Source organism: Pseudorasbora parva, chromosome 23, assembly GCF_024679245.1.
Source record: "Pseudorasbora parva isolate DD20220531a chromosome 23, ASM2467924v1, whole genome shotgun sequence".
Taxonomy (NCBI): domain Eukaryota; kingdom Metazoa; phylum Chordata; class Actinopteri; order Cypriniformes; family Gobionidae; genus Pseudorasbora; species Pseudorasbora parva.
In genome coordinates this window covers 19686426-19713470 of record NC_090194.1, presented here as the reverse complement: position 1 = coordinate 19713470, position 27045 = coordinate 19686426, and the positions used below count along the sequence as shown (strand labels likewise).

At 38.9% G+C, this 27045-nt stretch overlaps 2 protein-coding genes across 11 annotated transcripts in view; one reads left to right on the top strand and one right to left on the bottom strand.

The window, feature by feature from the left end:
- sec31a (SEC31 homolog A, COPII coat complex component) overlaps positions 1-3662 on the top strand; it is a 35362-nt gene extending 31700 nt beyond the window's left edge. For all 8 annotated transcript variants that reach the window (XM_067434075.1, XM_067434074.1, XM_067434072.1 and 5 more), the window contains 4 exons: positions 103-354; positions 456-566; positions 2250-2321; positions 2504-3662. In XM_067434075.1, the coding sequence (XP_067290176.1) occupies positions 103-354; positions 456-566; positions 2250-2321; positions 2504-2683 (615 nt within the window). In that variant the 3' untranslated portion in view covers positions 2684-3662. The remainder of the gene's footprint in view (positions 1-102; positions 355-455; positions 567-2249; positions 2322-2503) is intronic.
- A 6660-nt stretch (positions 3663-10322) lies between these two features.
- carm1l (coactivator-associated arginine methyltransferase 1, like) overlaps positions 10323-27045 on the bottom strand; it is a 36420-nt gene continuing 19697 nt past the window's right edge. For 2 of the 3 annotated variants that reach the window (XM_067434162.1, XM_067434164.1), the window contains exons 8-13: positions 24315-24396; positions 24139-24224; positions 23858-23947; positions 23635-23772; positions 14013-14102; positions 10323-10725 (exon numbers count right to left, since the gene is read on the bottom strand). In XM_067434162.1, the coding sequence (XP_067290263.1) occupies positions 10716-10725; positions 14013-14102; positions 23635-23772; positions 23858-23947; positions 24139-24224; positions 24315-24396 (496 nt within the window). In that variant the 3' untranslated portion in view covers positions 10323-10715. Of the gene's footprint in view, positions 10726-14008; positions 14103-23634; positions 23773-23857; positions 23948-24138; positions 24225-24314; positions 24397-27045 lie in introns of those variants that run through there. The other variant, XM_067434163.1, reaches the window with a different exon arrangement.

The following is a 27045-nucleotide window of genomic DNA, read 5'->3' as shown; positions in this document are numbered from 1 at the left end:
ACTTTTACTCAAGTAATAAAGTTGTGTAGTTTGTCCACCTCTGCATAATGCACATGGATTTGCCTTGATTTCAAACAAAGATTCTCTGTTTTTTGTCTTCAGATACCAGACCACTTCACTCCACCAGCACCCATCACAGCACCCATTATGGCCCCTCTAGGGGAACCTCAGGTCCCTGCTGTCCCAAATATGCAGACCCTTCAACCGCATCAACAGGTTTCAGATCAGCATGTAGGCCCTACAACCTTCACCCCAATCCAACAGCAGCCACTGGGACCCCCAAGCAGAAATCCCAACATGCCTCAGGTTAACATGGAAGGTGCGCCTGGAGCACCAATTGGAGATGTGATTAAGGTATTAGTTTGTCAAATTAAAAGCAAAACACATAAATGGTCATTAGCTTTGTCTTTTACCCATGTTATACTTTATTCTGTGTTTTCTCTCGTCCACATCAGTCCATACCCACTGAAAAGATCACCAAGAAGCCAATCCCTGAGGAACACGTGGTCCTGAAGACCACATTTGAGGGACTTATCCAGAAATGCTTGGCTGCTGCTTCAGACCCGGTTTGTTTACAGTGAAATGACACTAATTAAAGCAATCTCACCTTTCATGATTTCCTGCTTTCCTAAAGCTATAGAAACCAGTAGGGATGTGCACAAAGTCAAATAACTTATTCGAAAGGGTATGGAGCATGAATCATTAATTCTCCAGAGCCCCTAAAGCAGGCATCCTCAAATAGTGGACCACGTTTTGGGTCTGGACCCCAGCTTGGTTCCAACCGGACTGTGACATAATGACAACGGTAGCATCATTTTACTCTTTCTACAGATTAAATTGAGCAGCGTGTCAAAACAGTTCACACCACTGGTGTTCAGAGTTGTTTATGGAAATGGCCTTTCGGCGCTATATCCTCTTTTTTTACTTTCAAGCTAAAAAAATGTGTATGGTTTGTTGAATCGATCTGAGGTTCGAATCTGCCTTTTGCCAAACTCGCTCCCGTTCCCCATCACATATCAGATCGGAACGGCATTTACTTTCAATAAAAATGAAGAAAATATTTGAATATTCGGGAGTGTAAACTAGGCCTTTATTCTAGTCAGTGTTAAACTGGCGTGTCATTTGTTCAGAGACTATTGCTCGTAAATGTACTGAAAATATAATTAGACCCTTAATGGGATAGTTCACCCAGAAATGAAAATAAGACCATGATTTACTCAGCCTCAAGTTATCCTAGGTGTATATAACATTCTCATTTCAGGCGAATACAATCGGAGTTATATTTTAAAAAATGTCCTGGCCCTTCCAAGCTTTATAATGGCAGTGATTGCTGGGTAATTTTTGAAGTCCATAAAAGTGCATTTATCCATCATATAACAACTCCACACTGCTCCGGGGGGTTAAAAAAGGCCTTCTAAAGCGAAGTGGCGCATTTGTGTAAGAAAAATATCAATATTTATTTGATATTCTGTACATCGCATCATGGGAGAACTTTTAGCACCTGAGTCCTGACCGCCGAAAGCTAGTCATTTCAGTCTATAAAGTTTGAAATATGTATATTATTCTTACACAAATGCGCCACTTCGCTTCAGAAGGCCTTTATTAACCCCCCGGAGCTGTGTGGAGCAGTTATATGATGGATACATGCACTTTCATGGGCTTAAAACAACACAAGTCGCCACCCTTAATAAAGCTCGGAAGAGCCAAGACATTTTTAATAGAACTGCGATTTTATTTATCAGAAAGAAGAATGTCTCATACACCTAGGATGACTTGAGGGTGAGTACATCATGGGATAAATTTTGGGTGAACTAACCCTTTCAATGTTCTACCTCATTTTCTCCCTGCCGTGTCAGTTTGTTGTCATATGGGGTTAGATTTTTAAAATACATCAAGGTGCCCTCAACTGTTTTATTTCTCTCCATGATCATATTTTAATATTCATGTGTCTGCATAAAAAGGGATCTGTGTTTTATTGGTTGTTGTCTCCCCTCTTCCCCCCTCTAAACTCCCACTTTTCCACAGTTTTACATGCTTGTTTTTAGAGGCTTTTTGCAAGTCTGAGGTATAAACGACCAGGCTAAAACAGGGGGGTTTCATGACACTTTAATAACTCTTCCCCTTCACTTACTGCAGAGGAACCAATAATAGTAATGTTTGTTTGGCCTTTTCTTTTGCAACTTCTGTCTGTCCATTTTTAAATTCCCCAGGATTCCAAATAACCCAAGTTTCCCCTTCATCCTTAACAGCAAACCAAGAGGAAGTTGGATGATGCTCATAAGAGGCTTGAGTATCTCTATGACAAGCTGAGAGAACAAACAGTGAGTATTTTACTGTTAACAAACACTTAATTGAATCCAGTGTATGCTAATGTAGTGTTGCACATTTCCACAGTAAAAACTGCTGCTGCCACAGTCCCTTTCCTTATTGCCGTTATTAATATATTGTGATTTTTCAATGGTTTGATTGAGACACAAACTTAGATACCGTTTTTTCTCTCCAGCTATCTCCAGCTATTGTAAGCGGTCTTCACAATATGGCCCACAGCATCGAGTGCCGCTGCTACACCGACGGACTCAACATCCACACGCACATCGTAAGCAACAGCAATTTTAGCGAGACGTCCGCCTTTATGCCAGTCCTGAAGGTGGTGCTGACGCAGGCCAACAAACTGGGTGTTTGATGTCCACTGTCTCAATGTGCACACAAACCAACAAGTATTCTCAAAAACCCTCAAGCCATCATTCCGCAAGGACCAGTTGTGCATATATCGTGCCAGTCTTAACAGATCTGGTTTACACTCGCGTTTGTTTTTTTCGTTTTTCTTTCATCTTCTTAATATTCTTTGTCACATGGATTTTAATGTTATTACATATTTGTAATCATGACAGAGCAGAGTGCAATAGGGCTGTCCCCTTTTATGTCTCGAGTTGTACTGGTAAATTAGCTTTATAAAATGAAATGCGTGATTTCTGCTTTAAGTGAAGAGTAGTCTAAGCAGCGAGATAATTGTTTCAGGTGCACTGTGGATTATTCTTTAGTCGCACCATACATTTGGCATTATTATTTTATCTTTTATGTTTTATTAGGATATTTGATATTTACAGTTATCGCAGCTCCTCAGCATTTCAATTTGTTTTCTGGATATCTTCTCTGAATTGATATGGCAACAAAATGACATGCTAAAATATTTGCGATGAATTGTTTGCGATTCATTATTTGATACTCGTACAATTGGAAATGTAGAATTAAATCTTGAATCATGTTTGTGTCATAATAACGCTGCCTGTCCTTATTGTACGCCACTACACGTTTTAAACTTCTTTTTAGATGATGTATCCTACTTCTGATACAAAGAGGCAAAAGAAAGCAGATCAGATGGTTAGAAAGGGAGGGGGGAAAAAAGGTCAGGCTACAGTAAAGGGGAATGTGTTATATGTATAATGATGTTTTTTTTGTTTGTTTTTTTAATCACTGTCTCAGCTAGATGTCATTCTGTTAGTAAGTCTGTTATCAGCAGTTTTGCATATGGCTGCACAAAAGTTTTGGAGGCTTGCTCTAAATTTTTTTATTTTTAATGCAATCTTTGTACTGTCTCAACAATTGAGGTTGTACTGTAAATCATTGACTGTTTTGCAGTTTTATTAAAAACAAATTGAGACAGCTGTTTTGATGTTTCTTTTTATAGATGTTTTATTTTTAAATTATACATTTATGGAGGACCCATGTCATTAAAACATGTATTTACTACAGTATTCATATTCTATATGATTATGCCAATGTATACCTACAAATTTTATTTGCAAACCTCTTATTCATTCGCTAACACCTAATCCTTGACCGCACATACACTCACCTAAAGGATTATTAGGCACACCTGTTTAATTTCTCATTAAAGCAATTGTCTAATCAACCAATTACATGGCAGTTGCTTCAATGCATTTAGGGGTGTGGTCCTGGTCAAGACAATCTCCTGAACTCCAAACTGAATGACAGAATGGATAAGGAAGGTAATTTAAGCAATTTTGAGCATGGCATGGTTGTTGGTGCCAGACGCAAAGCTTAAACCTTAGTAAATCACCTTGCGTGATTCATTTAAGTAAATTCAAAATGTATGTATTGTTCATTTATTATTTTTAATAAGCAACACCGTTAAAACAGATATCTAGAGATTAATTTGTATTTTTCAGAGAGTTTTAAGTAAGCTACTTAAGAATTCTTCAACTGAATATTAATGAGATGTGATCTAACAGTAATACCAGTCAAAAACACTACAGAAATGTAATAAAGTAATCAAATTTAAAATTAAACTTCATAGTCCTCACTGTATGAATTAAATATAGATTAATCCATATAAAAGCTTTAAACGTCTTTAAAACAGGAACAGTGAGTTATTCCCAGCAAGCAATTTTGCCTTTAAAAGGCGTCTAATAGCGCCCAAACACAGCCCTGACATCTAGGGCTAAAATAAGGCAAAATGTGGACTGCCAATTTATTAGAAGTCTAACCATAATCCAAGAATAAAGTATAGTCATTAGAACATATCAAAGAAACCAAACCAAACACCTTGAAATAACTGTTGACTTAGATTACATGAATGAATGTCATACATCTTTACGTTGGCTAAAATGACATATAACCAAATTCAATGTTATTTTGACTTGAAGTGGGTTACTCATAGCCGTGCTATATCCGGTCCCGAGGGAGTGAAATGACAGCTATTGCTTGCTGGGATTTTCTCGTTCTTTGGTTATCCTTCATGACACAGACAGCAGATGGCTGACTTTAAGATGTAATGCACTGATCCAATAGGATCACTAGACTTCCAGACAAGTGTGTTGGAACTAAACTCTCCGGGAACAGAATGGGACACCCCTGGTCTACAAGCTTGAATTGGTCTTCTAGGAGGGTTATTCTGAACCCCTTCCATTGGAGCAGCAACATCAGCACTCAGAGGATAAGGAGAGAGATGGAGCCTCGGACAATAAAACTGGATTACAATCTGGAGTTCCTGAACACTGCAAAAAATGCCCTTCTTATTTAGTATTTTTTCTTGTTTCCAGTCCAAATATCTAAAGATTCTTAAATTAAGATGCATTTACTATGAGTAACATGCATTTAAATTTCTTGTTTCCTGGGGGAAATCATTTAAATGAGTTTTTGCTTAAAACAAGCAAAATGATCTGCCAAATAGGTGAGAAAAATAATCTTATTTCTGTTTGGGACAGATACAAGAAACAATATTTCAATCAGAAACGAGATTTAGCCAACGAGACCAACGAGATTGTTGGTTTAACTAAAAAAAAGTAAGTAACCTGGTTATCTTAAAATTTTGAGTTTATTGAAATTAAAAATTTGAGTTGATACAATGACGGGGCGGCAGTGGCTCAGTGGTTCATGTAGGTTGTCTACAAACCAGAAGGTTGGTGGTTTCAATCCCCGGTTCCACCTGACCAAGTGTCGAAGTGTCCATGAGCAAGACACCTAACCCCAGCTGCTCCCGACGAGCTGGATGGCGCCTTACATGGCTGACATCGCCGTCGGTGTATGAATGGGTGAATGTGAGGCAAAAATGTAAAGCGCTTTGGATAAAAGCGCTATATAAATGCAGTCCATTTACAATGAAGGAAATTGGTTTAATAAACTAAAAATATTGTATCTGAACCAAATAAATAAATGTGATAAATCATGAAAATAGTACAATTTGGCATGTTTCACTGCGTCATCACAAATAAAACACACACATTTACCCAATATGCTTGCAAAATTGTATTAACTCAAATTTTTAATTAAAAAAAAAAATGTTTTTAAGGCAACCAGGTAACTTATTTTTTTAAATATTTTTGTTACAGTGTATGTCACCATCTTTTTTTAAAGTGTCACAGAATGGAGCAAAGAGGATTGTGGGATATCAAAGGCAGAGAAGGATACATTTAGGCTGCCTTTAAAACTCGATCAGGTGAAGATATCTCATGAGACAGGAAGTGAAGCTAACATTAGATTCAGACGTGCTTTGATGCCTTCCTACCTTGGAATGTGTCCTCCAAAGGCAGGTTCGATGTTAAAATGCCAGTGTGAACGCTGAGTGGACCAGGGCCAATTTTTTTCTTCTGTCTGCACCAAAGAAACCAAGCGAACCAAACTACTAGTGTGAACACATACTAGTCTCTTGTGTTTATGTAATGAGCACTGTGTATTTGTGAGTTGCTTTGTATGTCTTTGTAGAGCATTTACAAAGCAAATGAGTATAGAGATATATAAGAATATATATTATTATATATATACTCTTATATATACCCCCCCACCACCACCACCAGGGCAACAACTTCTTGGTCTTTAAAATGGCTGACATTAATGTTTAGCCCTCTTATTGAAAATTATATTTTGTAATCAAAATTTAAATCAGATTATTTTTCAAATTGTTTGTTATAAATTAATATCTCAGGAAAATGTGATGGGGTCAATATAATTTTCTGTTACAAAACATGACATTGATTTCATAAATGTCTACTGAAGGGAACGTCCATTTCATGTTTTTTCAGTTTCACCGCATTCTACCATCTTAAAAATATATCTAAATTACGGCACATGCTTTCAATGCAAAATGCTGAACAGTTAATACATGCGTTCATGAGCTCAAGGCTAGATTATTGTAATGCTCTACTGGGTGGTTGCCCTGCTCGCTTAATAAACAAACTCCAGCTAGTCCAAAACGCAGCAGCTCGACTTCTTACTAGAACCAGGAAGTATGATCATATTAGCCCAGTTCTGTCAACACTACACTGACTCCCTATTAAACATCGCATACATTTTAAAATCTTACTTATTACTTACAAAGCACTAAATGGTTTAGCTCCCCGGTACTCAAGCGAGCTTTTAACACCTTATACTCCATCACGTCTATTGCGGTCTCAAAACTCTGGCCAGTTGATAATACCTAGAATATCTAAATCAACTGCAGGCAGTCGATCCTTTTCCTATTTAGCTCCTAAACTCTGGAACAGTCTTCCTAGCATTGTTCGGGAGGCAGACACACTCTGTCAGTTTAAATCTAAAATTGCATCTCTTTACTATGGCATACACATAAAACATTTTTAACTTACATTATTCAAATCAATTGACTGATTGTTAGGCTGCATTAACTAGGTCAGCCGGAACCGGGAACACTTCCCGTAATACCTGATGTACTCGTTACATCATAAAAGAGTGGCAACCACACTAATGTTAGTCTCTCTGTTTATCCCGAGGTTTACTGCTGTCGGCCGGATCCAGGCCGTGTCCGGATCGGATGGTGGACCTGCGTCACATGACCAACGCATCCTGGAGTGTATGCTGAGCCGTGTCAATTGGTGTCTCCTCTGAATATTCCTCACCCGCACGTCATCCTCAATAAACCCGTCTCCGGCGCATTAACTCCGATCTTTCAAGTATTCATACTCTTGTGTAATCGACACACCACCCTAAATAAACCCGTCTCTTGCATGATACCCAAAATTTTGAATATTCCGATCTAATATGATTTCTGACCTGTAAGGTTGCCCGAATAATAATCATACACTGTTTGATAATAGTCCAGAGGAGAACTGGCACCCCGACTGAGTCTGGTTTCTCCCAAGGTTTATTTTTCTCCTTCATGCCCTGATGGAGTTTTGGTTCCTTGCCACTGTCGCCTTTGGCTTGGCTTGCTCAGTTGGGGACACTAAAATTATGATCCAAGTTATTCAGCTAAATATACAAATAAAATGTAAGAATTATCATATTTAATTCTATAAACTAGCCAAATCAAATTGTTGCAATATTGTCCTGTTTGACACTGTGAAGCTGCATTGAAACAATCGTCATTGTAAAACCGCCATATAAATACAGTTGACTGATTGATGTTTATCAGGCATTTGGAGACACAACAAGTGAAGATGGAAAGAAATTAATTATCAATATTCCTGTGATACAAGGCATTATTATGAAAATGTTACCAATTATTACACTTCTATTTTCATTACGTCGCACCAAATACACATAAATATGCGAATTACATGCAGTGTATGGATACATTGTATTGAATGGGAAAATCCACGTATGGCCATTTTACCCACATATTGCATAAAGTAAAACGGTATATCAATGCATGTGCCCTTCTGTTGGATCCTGTTAGCCTGGCTGCAGCACAATATTTTATATTTAGTACTAGAGCGCATGCAAGTGTATGCACACTTTACTGTCCATGTCCAGAAAGAGAATAAAAACATCATCAAAGTAGTCCATATGTGACATCAGTTAATTAGAATCTCTTGAAGCATCAAAAATACATTTTGGTCCAAAAATAACAAAAACTACAACTTCTCTTCCTTGTTTGTGTTCAAACCTTAAATAAAGATTCAAACGGTTGTGAATCAGTGAATCGATCAATGATTCGGATCGCATGCCAAACTCCTGAAATCACGCGACACTGGCGATCCGAATCAATGATCGATGGGAATGAGGTGACATTGAAGAGCTTGAAGATGGGGGCGGCCACCTCCTGTTGGAGCCTTAACAGGAATCTCTGGTTCTGGATTTTGAATGGCCACAGAAACTCAAAGGTGGCACAAACTGGCACTTCTGGGCCCAGGAGGCCATGACAGATGACTGGGAGCTTGGAGACAGGAGATTTTGAGCCAAATCACCTTAGATGGCTGATGACTCAGACAATTACAGGAATGCATTTGAAAGCTGAGGAAAATGGGTCGTTCAAGACATTGTTCAGAAGAACAGCGTACTTTGATTAAAAAGTTGATTAGAGAGGGGAAAACCTATAAAGAGGTGCAAAAAATGATAGGCTGTTCAGCTAAAATGATCTCCAATGCCTTAAAATGGAGAGCAAAACCAGAGAGACGTGGAAGAAAACGGAAGACAACCATCAAAATGGATAGAAGAATAACCAGAATGGCAAAGGCTCAGCCAATGATCACCTCCAGGATGATCAAAGACAGTCTGGAGTTACCTGTAAGTACTGTGACAGTTAGAAGACGTCTGTGTGAAGCTAATCTATTTTCAAGAATACCCCGCAAAGTCCCTCTGTTAAAAAAAAGGCATGTGCAGAAGAGGTTACAATTTGCCAAAGAACACATCAACTGGCCTAAAGAGAAATGGAGGAACATTTTGTGGACTGATGAGAGTAAAATTGTTCTTTTTGGGTCCAAGGGCCACAGGCAGTTTGTGAGACGACCCCCAAACTCTGAATTCAAGCCACAGTACACAGTGAAGACAGTGAAGCATGGAGGTGCAAGCATCATGATATGGGCATGTTTCTCCTACTATGGTGTTGGGCCTATTTATCGCATACCAGGGATCATGGATCAGTTTGCATATGTTAAAATACTTGAAGAGGTCATGTTGCCCTATGCTGAAGAGGACATGCCCTTGAAACGGTTGTTTCAACAAGACAATGACCCAAAACACACTAGTAAACGGGCAAAGTCTTGGTTCCAAACCAACAAAATTAATGTTATGGAGTGGCCAGCCCAATCTCCAGACCTTAATCCAATTGAGAACTTGTGGGGTGATATCAAAAATGCTGTTTCTGAAGCAAAACCAAGAAATGTGAATGAATTGTGGAATGTTGTTAAAGAATCATGGAGTGGAATAACAGCTGAGAGGTGCCACAAGTTGGTTGACTCCATGCCACACAGATGTCAAGCAGTTTTAAAAAACTGTGGTCATACAACTAAATATAAGTTTAGTGATTCACAGGATTGCTAAATCCCAGAAAGAAAAAAATGTTTGTACAAAATAGTTTTGAGTTTGTGCAGTCAAAGGTAGACACTGCTATTTTTTTGAACACACACTTTCAACTAATTGCCCAATTGCACAGCCTTAAGAGCGTGCATATCATGAATGCTGGGTCTCATTTGTTTTCTGACAATCTACTGAACCTACTGGTAACTTGTTTGCCACGTAGCAATAAAAAATCTACTAAAAACCTTGATTATTCTGGTTAGTCACATAGTACTGCTATTATTTTGAACAAGACTGTATATTATTAGTCCTGAGATTCTTCGCATGAGTAAATAAATACGTAGATCCGCCATTTATATTTGAGTTCCCCAGGCTGCACTAACACTAAGATTTGATGTCAAGTAGGGGGCCAAATATATCATACCCTGGGTCAAGCCACGAGTTTGAGTCCCCTATTATAGGGGTGATTTCGGACACAACCACTTTCTTGCAGAGTTTAGCTCCAAAGTGCTTTATGTGTGCATGTTGATCAATATTCATATGTGAATTAAAGACCAACATTTTGGGTGAACTATCCCTTTAAATGTAAAACCAATTAACTAAAGCAATTTTATTCAGTCACCTTGTATTTATTAACATACATCACAATATCACATGCACACAGAACCTTCCCTGCTGAAAAATCTAGCATAAACCATCATGAATTCCATGTGGTCGAGGCTGGTTTATGCTGGTTAGAGCTGGTATAGTGCCTGTCTATCTGGTGGACCAGCATAGTCATGTTGTTCTCAAGCAAAACTGAGCTGGTGCAGCTGGTCCACTAGCACTCCCGAATCACAGCATGCAAAACATTCCGTATGCTGGATTTTTCAAAAGGGTTCATAGATTCAGATTTGTGGATTATAATCTGAGCAGTAATACTGTATATTTTATCTGCAATGTTGAGTGATAGACCAGCAGACTTCATTTAGGTTGACCTGACTAATGATGAGAATGATGATTCAGGCATAACTGTAAAAAAAACAGAGACAGATCACATACTTATATATTCATTACAGCTTTTCATCTTAAAATACAGGCCCTAAAGCAAGTTATTAAATTAAATAAAAACACTGCACATAATCCATAAAGGCATCGCCTGCATTAGCAGAATTACAATGATGCAAATATCAGCGAATTTTAAAACTTGTGATTTGCATTTTTGGAATCATCATAAGGGCTTTTCACACTGCGCTTATCCCCAGGTTATCGTCGTTAAACACCGCTTTTAACCCCGGGTAAAGGAGCGTTTCACACTTGTAATTTAAAGGGAGACTCCACCGCTTTTTCATATTAAACTATGTTATTCCCTTAACTAAGACAAGTTGATACATGCATCTCTCGTCTCAGTGTGTGCACTTAAAGGGATAGTTCATTTTAAAATGAAAAATCTGTAATCCTTTACTCACCCTCAAGTTGTTTCAAACCTGTATGAATTTCTTTCTTCAGCTGAACACAAGGGAAGATATTTTGAAGATTGCCAGTAACCGGAAATCGGAGGTTGCTAGGCAACGTGGGGAGAGGACGCTGGCGTTGTCTGTTCGCCGCTTCTCCACCCACAAATCATGTTAATATACTATTAGATTTAGATTTTATTTTATTTCCTTATGTTTGTGACTAGTCTAACAGTCAGAGCTAGAATTGGGACTGTTGCTGATTGCTGGCAGCCACTGAGAGGACGTTGTTCGTCGTTTCGCCATTTTCCACCGCTTCTCTAATGTTTATGTTTGAATTGCTGCGGTTGGTTCTGGTTTGGAGGACATTTGATGTTTCTCGCCGCGGCTGCTCACTGGTGGTCTCCCTCGGGCTTAAGCTGCATGGTGGCTGAAGTTTGCACCGGGCTAGCGTCATCCGGGCCATCGTCATCGGCGTCCGGCATGATGTTGGGATGTTCCGCTTCTCGGCTACGCCGCCGTTCCGTCCTGCATTGCGGCCGTGGAGCGGCTTGGACTTCTGCGCCGACCCCGGTGTGTCCACAGAAGTGCCCGGAAAAATGTTCTGCGGCGATCCCCATCGCTTGAATCGTCATGAAGACCCATCATCTGGTCTTCAGCTGTCGTGCCTCGGCGATGTCATCGGGACACTGCCGCTGGGAGAAATCTGAAACATGGAGTGGACCACAGTGTGCTGCGGAGCTAACAGAGACTTCCACCATCAGCTGTTTTCTGTTCACCATCAGCTCTGTTTCTGTTCTGTTTTCTGTGTTGGTTGATTGTTTGTAGTATTCTATATTTTTACTTGTTATTCATTTTTTGTTGTTTTTCCCCCCTTTGTTGCACTTTGAGATTCTTCGGAATGAAAAGTGCATTATAAATAAAATCTATTATTATTATTATTATTATTATTATTATTATTATTATTATTATTATTAACCAAACAGTTAACTGGAGCCATTGACTTCCATAGTATTTTTTTTTTCCTACTATGGAAGTCAATGGCTCCAGTTAACTGTTTGGTTACTAACAATCTTCAAAATATCTTCCCTTGTGTTCAGCTTAAGAAAGACATTCAAAACAGCGATGGAAACCGTGACAATTGGAGTGAGGAGGAGACCATAGTTTGAAAAGTTCAACTAGAAAAAAACTTGATATTACCGTCAACAAAGTTTAATATTATGACGCGCAATGCTACATCTTAAACAGCTTAAACCGGTAGCACTGAAATCGCAAATATGCAAATAAGGACTTTAAACCGGGCTTCGGGAATGTGCAGTGTGAAACGGCAGTTTATGAATACCCAGGATTTACTGTAACCCCCAATATAATATAAGCAGTATGAAACGTGAATAAAGATAACCCAACCTTCCATTTCCCCGGGGGGTTACAATGACCTAGGGCTAACAATTTCAAGTGTGAAAAGCCCTTTAGAAATCAATAAATGTAAAGCCGTTCATGCAATCTAATTTTTATCAGTGCAAATTTGTAATCGTTGATCTAGACTTAAATTACTAAAATTCAGATAAGTTTTGAAGACCGTGATCTTCAAGGAACATAAATCCGGTAAACTTTACCTGATAAGTAACCTGGTAAGTAATATTAACAAATTATTTATAAGATAAGCACACCGACACCACACAAGGTAATGAAAAATTCAAGCAAACATAAGCAGCTGTTTGCTATTAAGTGCAATTTTCATTGTAACTATCAGAGCACAAGGAGTTTTACTCCATGGACGTGTCATGTATTAGTGAGAGAGTGAGTAGCAGTGACAGGTGTCAGAAGCAATGAGCTTTGACCCCTTTTTGAGGAACAGGTTATTGTATACAATGTAAGTCCTCTTCTATTTAAGTTCTTAGAATTGAGCAGTTTGATTTGTTTGCATCATTTGGTTTATTGTATGTAGATACAGAGGGTTCCCTTTTGTAATGCATGATTTATGCGTAAAGTGTTTCGGAGTTGGGCACACTGAGAATTTCAGGATGAGAACACTGCTCCTATTTGACTTTCTTCTCAAGATTTTTTTTTTTTTCATCAATGCTATTCTCAGACTCTTTATTGCCTTGTATGGTTTTAAAGCACAAGCTGAGTTATTATATGAAACAATCAAAGCTTTTCCATCTTTTGACCACAAGATGTCGTTAGTGTGCACAGTGTTGTAAAGCTTTGAGTAATGAACCATTTCTCTGCACAATTTGATGAAAGCCTCAAACGCTTCAGAAAGCCTTAGTTTCCCATCACTACTATGGTACAGTTGGTATTATTTCCCCATGGTGTCAGCTAATGAAGCAGTGTTGAGTGTACCTATGAAGGGGTATGTACCAGTTACGTAAGCAACCCTGGTTTCCTGAGTAGGGATCAAGATGCTACGTAGCGCTGCAATACTCTGCCATGCCTGCTGCTATTACCTTCAGAAAAATATGCAATGTGCTAGTTACATATAGTGCCCTTTATAGTGCTAGTGATGTGGCACGCACAGGGCACTTGCCATGGTTGTACATGTGCTCCTACAATCGTTACATCTGAGGTGTTCCCCACAGCACCAGCTACTGACGCAATGTCTTGTTCTCTATGCATGGAACAACGGTTACATAAGTAATCACATTTTCTGTACGAGTTCATTTGGAGCCGATTTATATTTTCTGCTAAGATTTATTTATTTAAAATTGCTGCCAACTGCTAAAAACCTCAATTTGGTTTACTAACTGGACAGCAAATGTTTGGTGAGGAGTTGATTGCTCCATTGACTTTTATTTCTTGGTTTTCCAAATTTTCTAAGACTAGGACTTAACTATTCTTATGCCAAATTTATGTAGTACTTACCGGAAAAAAGGATTTTTCAAATCCAGCGTGTTTCCTGATTTAAATCCAGACTGATCAACCACAGCAGTGATGTGAATGTCATAGCTTTGTCTATAAAAGAAAAAAGTTTATAGTTAGAAAAAATGCTGTCGCAAGGTTATATACCAACAATCACTATAGTCAAGTTGTGGACACTCCTGACTCTAAGGACCCTATCATACTAAATCGCGTCATACTAATATCATATATAAAAGTTTGGACACTGTAAAAATTGTGAGTAAAACCATATTGGAAAACCATATTGGATGCCCGTGATCTTCGGGACCTTAGACGGCACTGCATCACATACAGGAATGCTACTGTAATGAAAACATGAGCTCAGGAATACTTCCAGAAAACATTGTCGGTGAACACATTCCACCATGCCATTCGCCGTTGCCGCCTAAAACTCTATAGGTCAAAAAAGAAGCCATATCTAAACATGATCCAGAAGCGCAGACGTTTTCTCTGGACCAAGGCTCCTTTAAAATGGACTGTGGCAAAGTGGAAAACTGTGGTCAGACGAATCAATATTTGAAGTTCTTTTTGGAAAACTGGGACGCCATGTCATCTGGACTAAAGAGGACAAGGACAACCCAAGTTGTTAACAGCGCTCAGTTCAGAAGCCTGCATCTCTGATGGTATGGGGTTGAATGCGTGTTTGTGCCAATGGCAGCTTACACATCTGGAAAGGCACCATCAATGCTGAAAGGTATTTTCAAGTTCTAGAACAACATATACTCCCATCCAGACGTCGTCTCTTTCAGGGAAGACCTTGCATTTTACAACATGACAATGCCAGACCAAATACTGCATCAATTACAACCTCATGACTGCATAGAAGAAGGATCCGGGTACTGAAATCGCCAGCCTGCAGTTCAGATCTTTCACCCATAGAAAACATTTGGCGCATCATAAAGAGGAAGATGCGACAAAGAAGACCTAAGAAAGTTGAGCAACTAGAAGCCTGTATTAGACAAGAATAAGACAACATTCCTATTCCTAAACTTGAGCAACTTGTCTGCACAGTCCCCAGAAATTTGCAGACTGTTATAAAAAGAAAAGTTAAAGCCACATAGTGGTAAACATGGCCTTGTCCCAACTTTTTTGAGATGCATTGGTCCCATGAAATTTAAAATCAACTTATTTTTACCTTAAAATTATACATTATCTCAGTTTATTGTATTTTGAATAAAATGTAGAAATTTCCACATCATTGCATTCTGTTTTTATTCACAATTTGTACAGTGTCCCAACATTTTTGGAATCGGGTTTGTACTAATATCTAAATAATTTTGTGAAGTGTTTTTTGCTAGTTTCAGCCCGACGCAGATATCATTTCATGTCCTGCGCCACCAGGGCTGGACTGGTAATCTGGCATACCGGGCATTTGCCCGGTGGGCCGACGCACTTTGGGGCCAGTAGTGTTTTTAAATGTGTTTTTTTTTTTGTTTTTGTACCACTGACAACATGCACCGACAACAGCCCATTGGTTTGTCTTCTGAATTGACAAGCCACCGCGAGACCTCCCCTCCATATTAGGCGCTATTTTTCTATTTATTTATTAGTATTTGAGCGCATGGAACGAGACAACGCACAATGCAGTTGTGACGAACGTCCGCTGACGAACGTAATCTGTGTTTAAATGCTGCTCTATACGGCACTTTGACTCCGAATTTTGTTTTATACAATCGTATGATATGGAAACATTACAGGTTCTATGTTGAATCAGCTAAAAACAGCCGCGAGCATGTGTTCATGACGAGGTAAAGTGGAAAACGGCAACACACAAACGTTTCTCTTTAGCAGAACCACAATTTACATTGCAGCTAACAGCGAAGAAATATGGTGTTTTGGAAGAAACATTTATTAAAAAGGTTGCTATATTACTTAAATTAATATTGCAGCATATAAATCACTTTTATAGAGGCTGTTTTCGTATTTTTTACAGGTGAATTTTTTTTACTTACAAATATAATAGTTTATTATATATGTTTTATATATTTTAGAAACCATATAGCCATATAATATGTGACTACCATGATCTTACATTTAAATGAAACTGGCCTACAGTTAAACTACAGGCTATAAAACAGTTTTAAAGTCTGGATTCCATGAATTAAGGACAAAGCTTTTTTCCTCTTTAAAACTTTTTTTAATAGATTTAATGAAATTTAATAGCCTCATGAAAGAGATATCAGTGCCTTACTTAAATGATGTGTTAACTCTTAAAGAATATTATTGTTCAACCCCAAAATGTGATAATTTACTCACCCTAATGTCATTCCAAACCGAAATGAATTTATTTCTGTGTAGCGTAAAATAAAATAATTTGAGTCTGTTTTTTTGTTCATACAATATTCAAATGGTAGCCTAACCAAAATGGCTTGGTTGCCAACATTCTTCAAAACATCTTATTTTGTGTTTCACAGAAGTCATACAGGTTTGGAAGGACACGAGAGTGAGTAAATGATGACAGCATTTAAAAGAAGTAAATTTACTTTACTGCATCCTAGCTCAAAATCATCAGTGCTTTACAGCCAAGGGCATTTCTGTGTGACAAAAAAGCAATATTAGTTTATCTGCATTTGCAGCAAATTCGATAATATCTATCATTATTTGTCCTAGTTTTATTTATATACGCCAATTTAAGGCCCCAACCCCAGCAAAACAATCACGGGGAACTCACGGGGATGTTCTGGGTATGCCAGAATTTTAGCCCCAGTCCAGCCCTGATTTGGACCTATTTGTGCAACCATGGTCTATAAAAAATGGGGTGTGTTCAGACGCATTGTTTGGTGCGTTGCTATTTTGAAGCAACTGAAAACAACTGCACCATTGACCAACTGAAACCTGGCCTTAAGTTAATAGTGCAGTATTTTAAAGGGTCTGACAGTCTTGTTCAAAATAATAGCAGTACAATGTGACTAACCAGAATAATCAAGGTTTTTAGTATATTTTTTATTGCTACGTGGCAAACAAGTTACCAGTAGGTTCAGTAGATTGTCAGAAAACAAACAAGACCCAGCATTCATGATATGCACGCTCTTAAGGCTGTGCAATTGGGCAATTAGTTGAAAGGGGTGTGTTCAAAAAAATAGCAGTGTCTACCTTTGACTGTACAAACTCAAAACTATTTTGTACAAACATTTTTTTTTTCTGGGATTTAGCAATCCTGTGAATCACTAAACTAATATTTAGTTGTATGACCAGTTTTTTAAAACTGCTTGACATCTGTGTGGCATGGAGTCAACCAACTTGTGGCACCTCTCAGCTGTTATTCCACTCCATGATTCTTTAACAACATTCCACAATTCATTCACATTTCTTGGTTTTGCTTCAGAAACAGCATTTTTGATATCACCCCACAAGTTCTCAATTGGATTAAAGGGGGGGTGAAATGCTGTTTCATGCATACTGAGCTTTTTACACCTTTAAAGACTTGGATTCCCATCCTAAACATAGACAAAGTTTCAAAAACTAATGTTGGACGTTTGATGGAGTATTTCTGTGTTAAAAATACTCCTTCCGGTTTCTCACAAGTTTCGGCGAGTTTTTTTCGAGTATGGCTCTAATTGACGTTAAATAGAGCGGAAGGTCCTTGTATGGGCTGTACGGGCTCTTCTCCCGGTAGGGTGCGCGCGCGCGTGACTAGAGGGAGAGAGAGGAAATGCACGCTGTAAACAGTCTCTCAGCTGCAGATCCAGTCGTTCGTGAACACTTATGTGGCGCGCCGTGCTACACTTTATTCCTATGGGTGACGTCGAGCGGCTTCAGCACAGCATTCCGGGAAGGCAGCGCTGCATTTGAACCGATTTGAACGCAGAAATGACGGGAAGCTTCAAGGCATCGCTTCAGTCGCGTCGCAAAGTGGATTTCCACGGTCACTGCTGTCACAGGACTTCACCAAATCATACCAAAGAAGTGTGTTTTTGACAGAGCGGTCCTGCTTTGGAAGATGCCGGTAAGTAAATCAACTTCAAATGTCTCTGCTATTGGCTACCGTCGCATGAGTAAACATCAGTAAACGATACGATCGCGTGCTTCGTCATTCAAATGCACTAACTTAACGGTTACTCCATTGTTGTTCTGTATAACGTTACACTAGTCTGACTTGCAAAACCGTTCTGCTTGCTACTTCTAAGGTCTAACGTTAGTCGCATACAATAGTCCATAAACCGAATCATGTCCTCATACACTGCGAGTAAAGACACAGAAATGTGGAGAGGCCATTAAATACAGTAACTTACATACCACAGAGACGGACGTCCTGATGTTGCCGTTTCTCCTGTTCAGTTTATTTCAGCCTCAGATTTGATTGTGGATCATTATCTGTATTAGCTGAGATAGATGGGTTTCTCCACGCTTGAGGACGTCACCGATTTGCGCGCTTGTGATTCTTTAGCTCCGCCCACACGATACGCCTCCAGGCGCTCGGTTTTTTCCGGAAAGACTCGGTACAGCCCATATTTCTTTTATAAATATGATAAAACTAAAGACTTTTCGGAGATATGAAGGATGCAATACTACTCTATAGGTACTCAAGATTGACATGAGATTGACTGAAACTGAGTGTTTCACCCCCCCTTTAAGATCTGGAGATTGGGCTGGCCACTCCATAACATTAATTTTGTTGGTTTGGAACCAAGACTTTGCCCGTTTACTAGTGTGTTTTGGGTCATTGTCTTGTTGAAACAACCGTTTCAAGGGCATGTCCTCTTCAGCATAGGGCAACATGACCTCTTCAAGTATTTTAACATATGCAAACTGATCCATGATCCCTGGTATGCGATAAATAGGCCCAACACCATAGTAGGAGAAACATGCCCATATCATGATGCTTGCACCTCCATGCTTCACTGTCTTCACTGTGTACTGTGGCTTGAATTCAGAGTTTGGGGGTCGTCTCACAAACTGCCTGTGGCCCTTGGACCCAAAAAGAACAATTTTACTCTCATCAGTCCACAAAATGTTCCTCCATTTCTCTTTAGGCCAGTTGATGTGTTCTTTGGCAAATTGTAACCTCTTCTGCACATGCCTTTTTTTTAACAGAGGGACTTTGCGGGGTATTCTTGAAAATAGATTAGCTTCACACAGACGTCTTCTAACTGTCACAGTACTTACAGGTAACTCCAGACTGTCTTTGATCATCCTGGAGGTGATCATTGGCTGAGCCTTTGCCATTCTGGTTATTCTTCTATCCATTTTGATGGTTGTCTTCCGTTTTCTTCCACGTCTCTCTGGTTTTGCTCTCCATTTTAAGGCATTGGAGATCATTTTAGCTGAACAGCCTATCATTTTTTGCACCTCTTTATAGGTTTTCCCCTCTCTAATCAACTTTTTAATCAAAGTACGCTGTTCTTCTGAACAATGTCTTGAACGACCCATTTTCCTCAGCTTTCAAATGCATGTTCAACAAGTGTTGGCTTCATCCTTAAATAGGGGCCACCTGATTCACACCTGTTTCTTCACAAAATTGATGACCTCAGTGATTGAATGCCACACTGCTATTTTTTTGAACACACCCCTTTCAACTAATTCAACTAATTGCCCAATTGCACAGCCTTAAGAGCGTGCATATCATGAATGCTGGGTCTCATTTGTTTTCTGAGAATCTACTGAACCTACTGGTAACTCAGGGTTCTTGCAGGTTTCAGTAAGTTAAATTTAAGACCTTTTTAAGACCATTATGAGTGAAATTTAAGACCAACACGACGCATTACTAAAAGCATTATAAATGATCTCAGAAACTCTCAACCATTCTATTTTTATTGATTCAGTTATAGAAACATTAAGTAAACTCAGAAACTGATATCAAAATACTGAGTCCGATATTTTCGCATGCGGTTTTTCGTATTCCGAAAAATTCGTTATGCACAGAGATCTTGCACACTGAGTCCGATGCGTATTAATGAATGCGTTACGGGGATAAAAACGCAAAACAAGACAAAGTGACGTCTAGTGAGGATAATTTGTTTGTCCTGAGGAGATGTGGAGAGACTCCTGTGATCGCATAGAGTTTCCCCTCCTTATCAAGCGGGATCAAGACCGACCGATTAAAATGTCAGTTTGATGTTTTGCTAGCGATACTGGAGACACATATTAAAAAGAAGACCACTAATTTCCGTGAATCAATTGATCCCGAACACCTGGCAGTATGTCTATGGATCCGATCACACACACACACAGAGCTTTAAAGAGACTTGATGTGCTATAATTATAGCTGTAATATAATAATATTATTTGTGGTATTTTTGCTAGAATAATAATTTACGCACTTCCAAAAATAAATTTGACCTCACGTTATGTCAATCACGCTTGCAAACTGCCTCCGAAACTTTCGTCCGTCAAAAAAAAATTTGGAACAGGTTCAATTTTCTGCGTTTTCGCATCCGTAAAAACGCATTTTGAGACGTTTTGACAACTCAGAGCCACCATACATATTATTCTAGCAAAAATGCTACAAATATTATTATATCACAGCTATAATTATAGCACATCAAGTCTCCCCTTACGAAAGGAAAATATATTTACCAATATATTTTCTTGAAATATATTTTAATATATGGAATAATATATTGATGGCATTATAAAATATATTATATATTCATGCAATATATTGGAAAATATACAAATGATGGCCGCTTTCAATATATTGGAAAATATAAATATTAAATCCCATAACGTTATATGTGAATATATTGCATGATATTTTCAAATATATTGCAATATATTTTTGTTTCGTAAGGGTCTGTAAAGCTCTGTCTGTCTGTCTGTGTGTGTATGTGTGTGTGTGTGTGTGTGTGATCGGATCCATAGACATACTGCCAGGTGTTCGGGATCAATTGATTCACAGAAATTAGTGGTCTTCTTTTAAATATGTCTCCAGTATCGCTAGCAAAGCATCAAACTGAGCCACTGAAACTGCAACTTTGAATCGGTCGATCTGGATAATCCCGCTTGATAGGGAAACTCTCCTCTCTACGCGATCACAGGAGTAACGTTTTAAGCCGGGTGCACACTGTGCGATTTTGGCCACGATTTGGCCGTCTGAGACAAATTTAGGAAATCCTAAAAGATTCCTCAGATCCTAGGCTAAAATCTGACGTCTTTGGTCGTTAGTTTGACATGTTCAACCGGCCGCCGATTAATGAGCTCTGCGATCAAATTTTACCTCAGACGAAATTCTGGCAGTGTCAGAAGATTTGGCACAGAATCCTGCAGTGTGACTTCTCCTACGACAACAGTCAAATATCTCAGTTTTTCAAGACAAACTATGACCAAAACGAGAGCTAGAAATTTATTTGTAGCCAGTATTCAGTCCTGCGTGTAATGCAGCTCACTGTCACTGAACGCGTCATTCATTGATGATATAAAGCTCCGGGTGAGTTTTCTTGCGCGCGTCTGTTTTTAGCGCGCCTAAACTATCGTGCAGTCTGACATTAATGACAACTGAGATCTTACAGTGTGACACCGGGATCATGTTCGTACAGTCTGACAAGGGACATTCGCAAAGGATTTTGAAAAATCGCACAGTGTGCAGGACCCATTAGATGAACCCAATATCTCCTCAGGACAAACAAATCATCCTCACTAGACGTCACTTTGTCTTGTTTTGCGTTTTTTTCCGTAACACATTCATTAATAAGCATCGGACTCAGTGTGCAAGGTCTGTGCGTGACGAGTTTTTCGGATCACGAATACGAAAAAACGCATGCGAAAATATCGGACTCAGTGTGCAAAGACCCATGTTCTTTGAAAACGCGCGTAGACACAAGTGCATACCAGTAGAGGTGGGCAGATCGATACTAATATCGATAATATCGATACCAACGTTGGTATCGGTATTGATCGATACCAACGTGAAAATATCGATACTTAAGTTTCAGTTTCTCTCGTTTTGCAACCTGGCCGTGTTTGTCAAAATGCTGCTGCTGTCACAGAGCAGAGGAAGCTCTCAAGAGAGTGCTGCTCGTGCTCGACACTGCTCTCCTCCCCCTCTCCTGTTTTGTACCGTCACGTGACTCACCACTATAGCGCTACCACCAGCAGTCAGGCGCGCGCATTTTAATTTTCAGCATTATATCGTATTACAAGGAGAAATTGTTGAAATTTACATTTTTTATATTTATTGTGAAGTAAAACTTTGTGACTTTGTTTATTTAAGAAAAAAATCCTGAAAAGAAGTGCACTAAAGAGGAGAAACATTTTTTGTTAACATGCTACTTGAAAAGAGAATTTGTTTTTACATTTTTTATATTTGTGAAGAAATCATTTTGTAACTTTGTTTATTTAAATAAAGCAGAAGTAACCAAAAGTTGTTTCTGAACAAAAGCTTTTGTAGCACTGATTAATAACTCAAAATGCAAATCACAAAAACAAATTAAAAGTCATGAAAATTCATTTTGATTTAGGTTGAAGATGCATCCACCTTAATTATTAAAACGTTTCGGTATTGGTATCGGTATCGGCGATACTGGCCCTGTATTTACTTGGTATCGGATCGATACCAAATCTAGCGGTATCGCACACCTCTACATACCAGACAAAACAACCAACCTATGATAGGGGCGGATCTACGGTTGGGCCTGAGATTGACAGCTGCCCACCCAGTCAGATCAAATACATCAGAATACATTACGCTTAACCCTATTAGAATGCGAGTGTTGGCGCCAGCATATTAAAGCGCTATTTGACCGTAAATCCTCAACATTTGGCGCGCTTAAAAAAATCCTTAAAGACAAATAGCGCTTTTTGCCAAAATATGGTTTATTACGGTAATTTCTTGCTTTCCGTTTGCCAATCGCAGCTTTCTGAAAAGCTGAAGGAAAAGTGTAAGGAGTAAAAATGCATGAAGCAGTCGGGTAAAGAAAACTAAAAGGTTTTGTTTCTGATTGGAAGTAAAAGTTTTAAGACTTTGGTAAATTAAATTTAAGACCTAGGATGAAAATCTGGGCGTTTTTAAGACTTTTTAAGGCCTTAAATGTAACTTTCTGAATTTAAGACTTTTTAAGACTTTTTAAGACTTTTTAAGACCCCGCGGGAACCCTGTAACTTGTTTGCCACGTAGCAATAAAAAAATATACTAAAAACCTTGATTATTCTGGTTAGTCACATTGTACTGCTATTATTTTGAACAAGACTGTATATGGCAAGAAAGGAGAGAAACATTTAGAAATTAAACAATTAGAATATTCGGTAGACTTATGCATTTTTTTCATGTCTTTTCATTCTCTGAAATTTTCTGGGGACCCCTTAGAACCTTCTGGAGGACCCCTGGGGGTCCCCGGACCCCAGTTTGAAAACCCCTGCCTTAGACTATGTGATTAGATCGATAAAATAGGGGCCTAAATATTTAGGTATTAATGTATCAAATTAGTTTGTAAAAAAACACACAAAAGGGGGTTAGAGTTACTTTGAAGATGCTGAAATAAAACATTTGTGATTTAACAAAATGTTAAATCCCCCCCCCCCCCCATATAATTCCCATCCCCAATTCTATTCTATTGTACCCTGCTATATTTTGCTTCCATGTTCCAGACCCAGAAATGTTATGCACCCCTCTTCCCATTGCCTCCTCGTCATCAAACAAACTTAGTCATACCTTCTGTTGGCTATTAGTTGAACTTGTCCAGATAATGTCTGTCCCATTTTGCCAAAGAGGGGTGTCTGCAGAAGACAGCGCACCTGATACCAGTGAGTCAAAGGTTCATTAGGAGCAGTGGACAGCCATACGGTCATCCTGTACAAAAGGACATAACACAATTATTAATAATTTCAAGCATGTCACACTCAGAAACTTTTCCACTCATATTTTAGATTCTCACCTTGATCCAACAAAGGCCACATCAAACCAGAACGCAAGTCCATGAATTAGCCCTGACTGCAGCAGTTTAAAGACAAATGGAATTTCCAACCTGTAAATTACATGAACTATGAATATTGAGACAATGCTCTAGGCCCTGCATCCTTCAAGTCTTTTACAGATTGTCCCTAAATTTGCACAGATCATCTCTAAACCAACCAGTAAAGCATACAGTTAATATTGGATGGTAAATATGCCAAACGGCTGTGTGCTTTAGCTCATAATAGCTGCTTGCAATTTTACCGATGTAAATCTTCCTCTTTTGCCTCCAGAAAGTTGATTGTGTATTTCACAGACCTGGCCATGAGAATCTGCATATCAAATGTGTCCTGAAATGCAGACAAAATGACAGCATTATGAAGCATTCTGAGATTCACGAAAGCTGTACATCTCAATATATTTGACAAACATGGACTCACGACTATTGGCTGTTTGAAGAACTCGTCCATAGCAGAAGAATGAAGGCCACTCAAGTTCACACCATAGAAACCCCTCTGATTCCTGATTTAAAATCAAATTCCAGTTTGGAGTTAAACACTTGTTTTTAATGTTATTTTGAGTTTGACAAAATGATGTCAATGATTTGGAGCAGTGATTCTCATAAGCCCTCTCATTGTACACACCAATTTTTATAGCCTACCATGTAGGCTAATAGAGTGGTGGAGGTATGATATCAATTTGTAGGCCAAAAATGTGGAAACGAGTGAGCATTTTAAAACTTCCGGTTCCATAGTCCCGAAGTCAATGGTTTTTTTGAATGGGATTTAGTTTTAATGGCTGGAATAACACAAGCTTAAGACACTTTCACGTTTTATTCTACGACATTAAATACATCAGTATTAACCCACTTTTAATTTTTAAGCTGTTACATGTTTCGAAAAAGGTTTTGCTAACAAGTTGCTAAATGGAACTACAGAGGCTGCCGGGGACATTACATGTCATCACAACGATAAGGTAACCTCAGTCTGCTTTTACAACCTCATTATGCTCATAATTGTGCTCTTATAAACTATTCTAACCCAATTGTTTTGGGAAAATGTTTTTTAGATTAGGGTTGAAAGTTTAGAAGTTTAGTGTTGGTGATGTTGAAGTCGAGCGACCGTGGTGTAGTCCGTGTAGTCACCACTCTATAAGTTCCGCTGGTTCATCTGCTGACATGTTTTTTTAAAAAATATTTTTTATTTATATACACTCTATTCTATACATTAACTTTCAGAATACCAGAAGTTTTAAAGGGATAGTTCACCAAAAATGAAAATTTGCAGTTAATTTACTCCCCCTCAGGCCATCCAAGATGTAGGTGTCTTTTTTTTTCCTCAGTAGAACATTAAACATATTCATATAATGCAAGTCAATGGATGCCATCACTTTAAGAGTAAAAAAAATGCAGACCAAACAAAATTAATACCTGCGGCTTCTGACGATCCATTGAGGTCTTATGAAGCAAAATGATTGGTCTGCAAGAAAACATTATCTACTAAATGTTTACCTGTAATCCACAGCTTTCGCAAATGGTCCTGAGAGCATTCACAACATTTTGGAGCACAAGCTTTGTCGCATAACGAGTCCAACGTTTGAGCCAGATCAACAGAAGTTATGGTTGCTTACTCGTCGGATGGATGTCAACACTCCCATGAGGTTACTAAGTGTGGAGGATCTGCAGTGAACATTTTCCCCCTGATGATTTTAAAAAAGGAAATGGAATCAAGTACTACTGAAATCATCAGTTATGGTTTTTCAATTATCAGCCAATGGTTTTTCACAACAAACTGAGGAAAGTGAACAAGATCTGTTTGTATGTAAACCGATCAGGAATAACATTATGACCACCTTCCTAATATTGTGTTGGTCCCCTTTTGCTGCCAAAACAGCCCTGACCCATCGAGGCATGGACTCCACTAGACCCCTGAAGGTGTGCTGTGGTATCTGGCACCAAGATGTTATCAGCAGATCTTTTAGGTCCTGTAAGTTGCGAGGTGGGGCCTCCATGGATCGGACTTGTTTGTTCAGCACAGACGCTCAATTGAATTGAGATCTGGGGACATTTGAAGGCAGAGTCAACGCTTGCTTTGACCAAAAACCTTTTTTTGCTTTGTGGCAGGGAGCATTATCCTGCGGAAAAAGGCACAGCCACCAGGAATATTGTTTCCATGAAAGGTTGTATATGGCCTGCAACAATGCTTAGGTAGGTGGTACGTGTCAAATTAACATCCACAAGGCAGGACCCAATGTTTCCCAGCAGAACATTGTCCAAAGCATCGCATTGCCTCCACCGGCTTTCCTTCTTCCCATAGTGCATCCTTGTGCCATGTGTTCCCCAGGTAAACAAAGTGCACGCACCAGGCCACCCACGTGATGTAAAAGAAATGTGATTCATCAGACAAGGCCACCTTCTTCCATTGCTCGTGGTCCAGTTCTGATGCTCACATGCCCACTGTTGGCGCTTTCGGTGGTGGACAGGGGTCAGCATGGGCACCCTGACTGGTCTGCGGCTAAGTAATTTTTTTCTTTTTAAGTCGGAGAAGATCAGGATAAACACAGGTAAGTGCCATTTTGATGAAGGACATACAACACACATCCTCCCTCTCTGTAGTAAACAAACACGTGCGAGTTTGGTCCCACACATTATACGACAAAAGTTGGATTACAGGTATTAGTGTAGTAAATAATGTTCAGTGTCTTTCACAGACCAATCATTTCGCTTCAGAAGACCTCAATGTATTTTTGACTCTTAACTCATTCCCTGCCAGAATTAAAAAAAAAAAAAAAAAAAAAAAAAACGTTGCCGGCCAGCGCTAGCTTTAAAAAAAAAATAATTTTCACAAAAATGTAATGGCCCCAGAATATTTTTTTGAATGAATATCTGAACATGCAAAATATCCAAAAAGCTATCAACAACAAAAAAAGTTAATCTAGCTTCATGCATTCCTTTTTTATCAACACTTGAATATGGGTAAGTTTAATAAAAAAGCTACATTTTGAGCAAAAAGCTGAGAAAATTACATTTTTGTCAAAGATCAGATTCAGAACGATGATCAAACACAGATGGAGTGGATTGAGTCCAACAACAATGTTTGCACAGTCTTGTAGCTTGTCCTGGGTAGACATTTCATCACTAACACTAGGCAGGTTATGATTTATGCTGTTTAA